Source organism: Engraulis encrasicolus, chromosome 19, assembly GCF_034702125.1.
Source record: "Engraulis encrasicolus isolate BLACKSEA-1 chromosome 19, IST_EnEncr_1.0, whole genome shotgun sequence".
In the NCBI taxonomy this organism is placed as follows: domain Eukaryota; kingdom Metazoa; phylum Chordata; class Actinopteri; order Clupeiformes; family Engraulidae; genus Engraulis; species Engraulis encrasicolus.
This window is the reverse complement of record NC_085875.1, coordinates 52099639-52111175: the sequence shown is the minus strand read 5'-3', so window position 1 is coordinate 52111175 and position 11537 is coordinate 52099639. Positions and strand designations below refer to the sequence as shown.

Sequence of the window (11537 nt, the reverse complement as noted above, 5' to 3'; positions counted from 1 at the left end):
AGTGAGTGAGTGAGTGAGTGAGTGAGTGAGTGAGTGAGTGAGTGAGTGAGTGAGTGAGTGAGTGAGTAATTTAGAGTTCACACACACTTGGTGTATTGTGTATGGTGGAGTTTTATAGAGTTTCCATTGCTGGAGGGATGTTCTGTCCTTACAAGCCCCACCAGCATCACACACACACACACACACACACACACACACACACACACACACACACACACACACACACACACACACACACACACACACACACACACACACACACACACACACACACACACAGCGAGGAAAACATAAACACAATTATACACAAATTACCCAGTCAACTTTTTACCTCTCCTTCTGTTTTTTTGCTCCCCAAAAACGCACACTCAATTCCCTAATTTCCTCATCTATGCATTTAGCATCATCAGTTTATTTTTCTCTATCCCTCCCTCTCTCTCTCTCTCCCTCTACTCATACCTCTCTTCTTCCCTTCATCATTCCCATACATCTCTCATACTCTCTTTTCCTTCTCCCTTCTCTCCTTCTCACCTTCTCACGCTTCACCTCCCAACCTCAATTTCCCCTCCCCCCTCACTCTCTCCTCCCTCCTCCACCCATCTCACTCTCTCTGTGTTTCTCTCTCTTTTCCTCTCTCTCTCCCCCCTCTCTCTCTTTCCAGCCCGCTTTCCTCCTCCCTCTCTCCTTTCTCCCTCTTCCCCTCTCTCCTCTCCTTCTCTCTCTACACCTTGTTCCTTCCTCTCTCTCTTCCTCTTTGTTCTCTCCTCTATCTCTCCTTTTCACCCCGCCTCTTTTCTCCCTCTTCCACCCATATCTCTCTCTCTCTCTCTCTCTCTCTCTCTCTCTCTCTCTCTCTCTCTCTCTCTCTCTCTCAAATTCCTCCCTTTCTTTCTTTCTCCCCCCCCCCTCTCTCCGTTCCCCAGGTAATCCTGCCGGACCTGGCGGTGTTGCGGCTGGCCGTGTATGACGACAGCAGTAAGCTGATTGGCCAGCGTCTCCTGCCTCTGGACGGGCTGCAGGCCGGCTACCGCCACATCTCCCTACGCAACGAGGGCAACAAGCCCCTCTCCCTGCCCACGGTCTTCTGCCACATAGTGCTGAAGACATACGTACCCGACGGCTTTGGGGGTGAGGGGAGAGATGGAGAGAGAGAGAGAGAGAGAGAGAGAGAGAGAGAGAGAGAGAGAGAGAGAGAGAGAGAGAGAGAGAGAGAGAGAGAGAGAGAATGAGAGTGGAGATGAGGGGGCAACTCCAGAGAGAAAGAAGGAGAAATAGAGAGAGGGAGGGAGAGGTGGGTGGAGGAGAGAGGAGAGAGAGGGGGAGAGGTGGAGGGACCGGGGGCGGGTGAGGAAAAAGAGAGAGGGGGGTAAAAAGATGAGAGAGAGGGGGTGGGGGGTGATAAATAAAGGCAGGGAGTGAAGAGATAGAGTAAGACGGACAGACAGACAGATTGAGAAGGAGAGGGGGAGAGAAATATGAAAGGAGGAGGTAAAGCAAGATGCAGAGAGTTGGAGAGACATAGAGAGGGATGGAGTGAGAGACCGAGAGAGAGAGAGGAGTGGGGTGATAAAGGGGGGAATAAAGAGGGAAGCAGACAGAATAAGAAAAGGAAAGAGATAAAGAGAGTGTAAACAGATAGGGAAAGAGGGGGAGAGACAGAAGAAGGGCACGAGAGAGAAAGAGAGAGAGATTGCTTTCACACCCTGTGTATCCCAGAGCACCATATTTTTGCACCAATTCTGCCAGGAAGCTCCCTTTCATTTTTTCTCTGCCTCTCACAGCTGTCCGTCTTTCTTTTTTTCTTTTCTTTTGGTGGTCAGCCGCTTTTTCATCCCCCGCTTAAAAAGAGCCTCCATAATCTCTTATTGTGTGTGTGTGGGTGTTTTCGTGTGTGTGTGTGTGTGTGCTTGTGGTCAGTGAGGGGCACATCATTGGAACGCTGAAAGGGTATCTGGAATCTGGAGCTGAGGTTCTTTTTGAAATGGAACACATCTGTCGGTTCTATTCTCAATCTGTCATGGGCATTTCCTTTTGTTATAATACTCCATCTTCGCTCCACAGTGTGTGTAGTCTTTTCTCTTAGCGTTTCCACCAAATGTGTATGTAAGAGAGAAAAGAACTGTGTTGTGTCTTGCAGCCATTGCAGATGCACTATCAGACCCATAGAAGTTCCTATCCATCTTTTGCAGCCATTGTAGACGCGCTATCAGATCCGAAGAGGTTCCTCTCCGTCACAGAGAAGAGAGTGGACCTGATGAAGGCTATGGGCGTTGAAGAGGTGGGTTTACAGTTTCATTCAAACCTAATGTAACCCTACTAATAATTTTTGGTTCTCAGAATGTTCCTGGAACACTGGAACACAGTCCCTTTAAGTGTGTTCTCTCAACGTTTGCATACCATTCCCATATCCTTGTTGGTTACATGTTTGGTTCCTTTGACATGCTCCTTCCCTCAACCTCATTCATTCATTAATTTATTCATTCATTCATTCATTCATTCATTCATTCATTCATTCATTCATTCATTCATTCATTCATTCATTCATTTATTTATTTATTTATTTATTTAAGGATCTGGCCAAGGATCCTTGCGATATTGCCCAGAAAGTTTAAGGTACTATAAGATGCTATAAAGCGCCATAGAGTGGATGCTGACTGCACTACAAGTAAACAACATACAAATATGATTACTGTGTTTAACAAGTAGGCAGCTCCAAAGGTAAGGAGAAAAGGCAAGGGGGCGAGGGGGGCACCTGTTACACTGGTCATACTGCAGTAGTGTCAAGTATAGAGCCATAGGGCAGTGATGCTTAACTAGTGGTTCAGGACCCAAAAGTTGGTCGTAGAGGGTTGCTGGGTGGGTTGTGGAGCTGTATTATAATTATCAATTAACATTTTAATTGCCACAAAGTTTAGACAAGATCCAGTATTGAATAAATTAATACATACGTAAATGAAAACACAAGTATAAAATTAACAAATTGAGAAGCCTACCGCACAGGTAATACCTGAGTGAGCCTGATGACGCACTGAGGCGAAACGCGTTGTTCGCTCTAATAAAACGAGCATAAAGTCAAGAAAGTGTGCGGTAGACTTCTTTCTTTTGAAGTATTGAACATTCCTGCATCTACCAGCACCTAGGAGCTGTGCATGGAACTTTGAACTGTTGAATATAAAAAAATTGGTTCACAATTGGTTCACAAATTGGTATTAGAAAATAGTTGGTCCTAAAACCATTCCAGTTAAAAAACACTGGTCATTGAGAATATCGCCATCAAGACATGGCACATGTTATAAATATTTTGTTACCAGAATAGCAATGGCCAAGTCGTAATGTAGTACTTCAGGATCTGTGTAATGTCGTCGTAGGGTAGCACTATCTTAGTACCATAGTATAGTACAGTATTGTATAGCACCATAGTATCATTGTACATATCATAGTACTACCATAATGGTAGTATGGTATTTTCAATGACTATTGGAGTGTTGAACAGGCGGAACGACGTCCATGGGGCTACTGTGCTTTGGTATCGATAAAGTTTCTCCATTATCAAGTCTTAGTCTTAATGTACTGTACGTAATACTATTCTTTTCATTCTCCTCTGTAATGCAAATCACCTGAAGACATTTCTTTAAGCCTTCAGATGCAAAACCCAAAAGCCATTTGCATTTATATCACTTTGATAAACCTTATCATTTGTTTCCACTTAGATTGTTCTGGGTTGGTATCTTTTCATCTGATAACACTATTTAAATTGCAGTTTGATAGAGATTACTTGAAATTGGGAATTAAAGCAAATCATCTTTGGCACATTTTGTGAAAATGAGCGTTGCCTGAAAATTGGGGCTTTAGTATCAGAACTGTATTATTTTGTCAATAAATAAATACTGAATAAACTGGCCTGTATTAAGGAAAACAAAACTTTTTTTTACAGCCTGGCCTTGCTGTAGAGAACACAATTCAGACGGTTTAGTCACTTTTTTTAAAGCAAAAATAGCCCTGGATGATTGTATCCTCTTTGCCACTCTTCACAGGGGTGTCTCCACATGCTCTTGTCAGCCTGTCACATTTCTGGCTGTTATTTTAGCCATGCTGCTTTGTTATTGATGTATTGAGGGTGTTGTTATTTGAGCCATGCTGCTTTGGTATTGATGTATTGAGGGTACTGTGTTGATTGAACCTTTCCCTCTGACCGTGACCAAGGGCCCATCAGGCGTCCATCATCCTCGCCTGTCGCACTGACGCGTAATCACTCACACCCTCGTGTGTCCATCTCTTTACCTCTCCTCTCCTCTCCTCTCCTCTCCATCCATCTTTCCACTTCTCCTCTCCTCTTCATCCATCTTTCCACCCCTCCTCTCCTCTCCTCTCCTCTCCTCTCCTCTCCTCTCCATCCATCTCTCCACCTCTCCTCTCCTCTCGTCACTTCTCCTCTCCCCTCCTCTTTATCCATCTCTTTACCTCTCCTCTCCTCTCCTCTTCATCCATCTCTCCACCTCTCCCCTCCTCTTCATCCATCTCTTCACCCCACCTCTCCTCTTCCCCAACTCTTCACCCATCCATCTATCCATCCTTCCTTCCTTCCATCTGTCCATTCATCCGTCCATGCGTCCGTCTCTACATCTCTCCATCCATCCATCCATCCATCCATCCATCCATCCATCCATCCATCCATCCATCCATCCATCCATCCATCCATCCATCTATCAGGGCATTGCATCCTCTGTATGCAATCGCTATCATCCGAAAACAACTCTGTCCACTTTTTGGCATGCTATCCATCCATCTAAATCTGTCCATCTCAGTGTAACTGAAGTGTTCCTGTGCAGTCCGTCCCCCTCGGGTCTCGAACTTGCCATCTCCTAGTCAACGCATCAGTTCGGGTATGGGAGGCACAGCACGATACCACTGACCTAAAGGACCAGTCCGATAGCTCAGCGCTACCGCTACTGTATGAGGCTTCAGGAAGGAGGTTTACTAACGTCCCACCCCACACTCTAGTTGGCCTCCGTTACACAAGCATGGCATCCTCTCTATGCAATCACCATGCAAAAGTATATAAAAATATACACCAGGTATATTATATGAGTAACCAGTAGACCTGTGTACTTGTCTTATGGTCAGCTGTCTCTGATCATGTTTGTGGTTGGTCCATGTTAGGTTTTTAGGGTTTTTCAGTAACAACACAGTCTATATCGCTCATTAGGTACAATTGAGTAAAATAACTGTATAATATCATATGCTAAAGTTCTAGTTACACCAGGGATTTACTTTTACTTCTCCTTTTACTTTTGACATCATACATCTGTGTATGTTTGACCGTGCGCCAGCATACAGTACTTACTGTACCTGAGAACGTGTTAGGCTATGTGCCTAACATAACTTCATTGTACTACACAAAGACAGTGGAAGAGTGAGGTTCTGATTTTTCCCTTTCCTGAACCTGCTTTATCGATATCCTGGAAGAAAATAAACATTGTTTCATTGTCTGTTATGTTTCCTTTGGCCACCTCTGCTGAGGGTAGCACAGTAGCCAGCATGCCAAACTAAGGCCAGATTCACATAAAAGCGTGACGGCAAGCAAGACAGCAAGAAGGCGGCGGCCTTTCTGTCTGAGTCTCGGCCAGTGTGTTCTACTCAGTCTTTCACACTCACCACGTCGCCGCGCACGGCCAGTTCTGTTCAAAATCCCACCAACTATGCCACTTTGCCCATTCATTTCAACGGGACACCGCCGCTGTCAAAATTCTGCTCGAGTTGGACTTTCCAAATGCAGCGCGGCACTGAGCCGTCTCCCGTGCCGCTACCGCCCGACTACCGCCGTGTTGGTGTGGAAGGACAGATCTGTTTCCATTTATTTTCGCCGCTGCTGGTAAAAATCGCTTCCATCCCGTCCCGCTTCCCCGTTCCGCTTTGAAAAGACTCCTCCTTTCAACCAATCAGCACTCCATTCCTCCACCCCTCCCTCCCTTCATCCATCTATCCAGCCGATCAGTGCATCCTCTTTTCACTTTGTGTGTCTGCAGTGGTGGCTCAGGTGGTAGAGGAGCCGTTTATCCATTAGAACAGGGTTTCCCAAACTGGGGTGCGTGCACCCCTGGGGGTGCGCGGCCTGCCACAAGGGGGTGCGCGAGCTGAATAGAGCAATGGCGGATATGTGTGTTTTATACAGCATTAATGAAAATTAAGCCGTTTTTAAATGTATGGTGAATTGTATGCATGAGGAAACATCAAGTCTTTTGGAAATGAGGAGTCCCTAGATAACTCTGCACAATGTGCAATGATTTGTGCAGTGATGGCATGTTGGAGTGGCCATAAGTACAGCAAAACATTCGGGTAGGGGGTGTGCGAACCACATTGAAATGTACAACGGGGTGCGAAAGGAGAAAAGTTTGGGAACCACTGCGAAGGTTGCAGGTTCAAACCCTGCTCTGCCTGACCGCATCGATGTGTCCTTGAGCAAGATCCTTAACATCAAAATTGCTCCAGGTGGCAGGGTGGTACCCTGTGTGGAAGCCACACCCACCAATGTGTGAATGTGGGTGTGGATGGGTGAATGTGAGGAATATATGTAAGGCACTTTGAACGCTCGAAGGAGTGGAAAGGCACTATATAAATGCAGTCCATTTACAATTTATGAGCACCATCCCAAAAGAACTTGGGAATATTCTCCTCCATCCATTTCTTCATTCATTCGTCCATCTTTCTCTCCATCCAGCCAGTGTATCCTTTATCCACAACCATCAGCAAAAAAAAACAATCAGTCCACCTCATACGGTCATCGACTCAAATGTCCACATATCTGTTCCTCTGTTCCTCTATCCTACCATCCAAGCAATTCCTACCTCCTCTCTCTAGCTAAGCCTGTCCATCAACTCCTCTGTCCATCTTCCCAAATACCCATCCATCCATGCATCCATCCATCCATCCATCCATCCATTAATCCATCACTGCATCCATCTATGCCTCTGTCCATCCAGTTATTGCATCCCAGTCTACACACAATCAGCATCATATCAAAGCCCACTTAACACACACACACACACACACACACACACACACACACACACACACACACACACACACACACACACACACACACACACACACACACACACACACACACACACACACACACACACACACACAATATCATCCCATCTGATCACAAATCATCTTCAGTACCAATTTCATCCAAAAATATAGCTGCAAGCAGCAATGCGGGGCCAAGCAGTAAACTTGCCCAAGTTGCCACTGCAACAAAATTAACTGCAGCGCCCCCTTTAGGCCAAATCTCACCAATGTTGGTGTGCAATCTTTGGAGGGGAAGGTGATCATGTGAACCAAGTTTAGTTTGAACAGAGACATTAGAATAGAGGAGAATCTTCAGTCTGATTGGTTGCGATTGTAGCCAGTTAGCTTTGCAGTTCCTGGGTGTCCACTAGGTGGCAAACTGGCAAGTGGAAACAGAGTCGAAAATGTATGGAATGAAAAAGGGAGCCCATAGGGTTAGGCTAAATGCAAAATAATTGCTACTGCAATTTCCAGTCACAAATGTCATCAACAAAATATTCTTGGTAAGAATTATGGGTGGTGTTATATATAGGTATGTATTGACAAATTTTTTAGGTGTTTGGTTTTCCAGCAGGGCTGAAGATTTCGACTTGTACTCGCTAGCATTCCGCTAATGTTTATGGGTTTGGGCTCATGAATTGAGCTCTGTGACCCAGTACATAATAATCTAGTTGCCAAAAAAAACGAGACGATACTTAAATGAGGCATTATTATTCCTAGCCTTGATCTGAATATTAATATTTCAGGGCAAAGCATTATACAATGAGACAAACATTGTAATAGTAGAAAACTCCATTGACACCAATTCATTTTTCACTTGGTTTTGGGTTAGAGTTAGACAGTTGTGGCTACTAGTGGCTAGTTCCGCGAGTGAACCCCGTCTGGTTTGAATCCGAGATATAAGTTGACGAGATATAAGCTGACTTCCTGTTATGCAGCTTTTCAGACACGTTTGATTGGCTGTCATGGTCAAGCAGTACGAAATGTAAATTCCTTTAAGGAGTCTTTGCACAGTAGTCCAGAGATCATCTGTACCAAGTCTTGTGAAAATCTGACAAAATTGGCAGGAAAACTAGTTTCATATAACTGCATTCAATCTGTAAATACTGCTTTAATTTTTACAACGTGTATGTAATCTGTTTTATTACACATATAATATTGAATTTCTTCCTAATGCAAGAAAATACAATTGTGCTGCCCTTGATTGTTTTGTGTGTGTGTGTGTGTGTGTGTGTGTGTGTGTGTGTGTGGGGGGGGGTGTCTTTATTTGACAGGACAGTGTGACAGGTTGACAGGAAAAATGGGGATAGAGACGGGGAGGGTTGGCAAAGGACCTGGGCTGGGAATCAAACCCGGGTCAGCCGCATGATAGACGAGTGCCCTACCAGTTGGCCACGGCAGGGCCTGTGAACAACAATGGTCTCTCTCTCTCTCTCTCTCCCTCTCTCCCTCCCTTCCTCCCTCTCTCCCTGTCTGTCCCTCTCCCTGTCCCCCCTCCCTCTCCCTCTCCCTCTCCCTCTCCCCCTGTCTGTGTGTGTGTGAGGGGGGGTGCAGGGGCTGGGGCAGTGGGGTTTGTGTGTCCAGAGACCCCCTGCCGAGAATGGTGTCAGTAAATGCGCAGGTGCCGTTGGCAAAGGGGACAGAGAGATGAGAAAAATCCCTCCATTCTTTCCACAATTTTGAATGGCTGCTGAGAGCTGATAGTTTTTTCAATCGTTACGAAAATCCATACCTGGGTGCAGCATAGTGTGAAGATGACCTGTGTACCAATATTTTGAAAATTGGGAGTACGGTTCAAAAGCTACAGGCAAAAATGTAGCTAAAATTTTGACCTGCTGGTGGCGCTACAGAGTTTGAGCTGGGGATCTGATTTTTTTTGTGGTAGGTCATGGGATGGACTACTATGTGTGTACAAAATCCCAGCCTAATTCGACAAACGGTTGCTGAGATATGACCTCACTTCCTGTTTCGCCACGTTTACGACAATTTTGATTGGCTCTCACGGCTAAACGATAAAAGATATCCAATATTCCTGAAGACCCCATGTGTAGCTCAGTCCAGAGATACTATATACCAAGTTTCGGGCGAATTGGTCAAAAATTGCCGAAAAAATAGCATTTTTATTGAATTTAAAAAAATTAAAAATGGCGGGAAAACTATCCTGGCGGAAAATGACGTCATAGGGTGCGTTTGATTCGTCTTGGCCCAAGGATTCCAGGGATACCAAGTTTATGAAAATTGGCCCAGCGGTTCAAAAGTTACAAGCAGAAATATACCTGCAACTTTGACCTGCTGGTGGCGCTAGAGTGTTGGGACTGGGGACCTGTAAATCGCTGTGGGTAATGCTGAGACTGCCCCGAATGTGTGTGCCAATTTACAGCATTTTCCTGCCTACGGTTCTATGGGCTGCCATAGACTTGCAGAGGGAGAGGAATGGTGACTAGAGAATAATAATAATGAAGAAAACCTACTAACTCTATAGGGGCCTTCGCCAGCTTCGCTGCTTGGCCCCTAAAAAGAGAACTCTGATGAGGTTTGCTGGAAGTCACCTAATGTCAAGGCCCTGTGGTGGTGGTTGCCATGGTAGCCATGGTAGCTATGGTGATGGTAATGATGGTGGGCCACTGTCTGTGGTGACAAGAGCCATGGTAGCGGAAGCGACAGTGGTGAGCAGGGCCACTAACAACTTTGGGCCTAGGAAAAAGTCATCTGAAAGCCACCCCCCCCCCCACACTGTAAAACACTGCAAAAAAGTAAGTTGCCCTGCTGCCGTAAGGCTTAACTCAAGGCCTTGAGGCTTAACTCAACTCAAGGCTTTCTCAAGTTCAGTTACTGTAACTTACAATCTAAAGGCAGCAGGACAACTTACTTTTTTGTGTTTAACAAATGCTTAACAATGTTTAACAATGCTTTACAGTGCATTCAATACATACAAGGTAATGGGGACTTAACTCTGGGCCCTCCCCCTCTCCCTGGGCACGGGACAACTGGCCCCTTTGCCCCCTCCCATCTCTGTTGACATCCCTGGCGGTGATGGTGACAGCCGTGGAATTGTTTCATGCCACACAGAATAGCTGCACAACACACACACACACACACACACACACACACACACACACACACACACACACACACACACACACACACACACACACACACACACACACACACACACACACACACACACACACACACACACAGGCCTTTTCTGACTGCCTTGTCGTGTCTGTCGTGTTTGTCTGCTGTGATTTAGATGATTATTTCCCTCTCCTCTCTCTCTCTCTCTCTCGCCCTCTCCATTCACCTCTCCTCTCCTCCTCTCCTCTCCTCTCCTCTCCTCTCCTCTCCTCTCCTCTCCTCTCCTCTCTCCACCTCTCCCCTCTCCCCCTCTCTCCTTGCTCCCCTATCCTCTCTCCTCTCCTCTCCTCTCCTCTCCTCTCCTCTCCTCCTCTCCTCTCCTCTCTCCACCTCTCCCCTCTCCCTCTCTCCTTGCTCCCCTCTCTCCCCTCTCCCCTCTCCCATATCCTCTCTCCTCTCTCCTCTCCCCTATCCTCTCTCCTCTCCTCTCCTCTCCTCTCCCCTCTCCCCGCTCCCTGCAGTGTGATATTGTGGAGGTGCTGAGCGACAGCTCCAAGGGCGATAAGAGGCGTAAGGTGAGCCAGCAGGTGAAGGCCAGCGTCAGCCCGCGCTCCAGCTACGAGCTCCTGGGGAACAGTGGCGGCAGCGCCGGCGGAGGCAATGGCGGCAATGGCAGTGGCGCCCCCCCCTCACCACAGCAATCCACCGCAGCCGGGGGTGCGTACTGCAGTGTTTATCAAACGTTTTCCTCCCTTCACCCCTTCAGAGGAAGGGTATTTGCCCCACCCTCAAAATGGTCACAAAATATCAATAAATAAATAGCCTACCGGTAAGTTTATTTTACAGTTTTTCTCGATTGCTTACACACAATTTTCGGAATCAGTTCTCGAATTCTCAGAACTCTCCACACAAATCTCCATACCTCACACACAGCAGGCAAAACTCCTCACTACCTCTGAAAAATGCACGTCTTGTCTCAAAACAATGTACCCTCTTCTAAAAAGGTAATTTTGTTCTCAAATGACACACACAAGCAGTCATTTTAATACACTCTTATGTGAACCATTGAACACTAATATGCACAAGGTAAAACTCTATACTCAACTTGACACACAGTAGAAACTTATTTTCTTCACTGTTCTACTTACTAAAGAGGGTATTTTTCTGTAGTAAAATATTGAAATATTGTTTTTAGACTCAGAGTACACAGATGTGTGGCAAAAAATATATTTTACATATTTTTCTGACATTAAAAAAAAAATGCACTAATTTATTGTAAAATATTGGGTAACCACATGAAAGTGATCTCTTGTATAACATATTTTGGAACATATGTGTTTTCTCACTGCATCCATTCATGTTTTCATAAATATCACATGCATTGT

The 11537-nt window shown here is 45.7% G+C and overlaps 1 protein-coding gene across 1 annotated transcript in view; it reads left to right on the top strand.

The window, feature by feature from the left end:
• Positions 1–11537, top strand: part of plcb4a (phospholipase C, beta 4a) — a 118811-nt gene that overhangs the window by 71128 nt on the left and 36146 nt on the right. Inside the window, exons 25-27 of the mRNA XM_063184683.1 lie at positions 924–1128; positions 2190–2278; positions 10674–10869. Coding sequence (XP_063040753.1) covers positions 924–1128; positions 2190–2278; positions 10674–10869 — 490 coding nt within the window. The remainder of the gene's footprint in view (positions 1–923; positions 1129–2189; positions 2279–10673; positions 10870–11537) is intronic.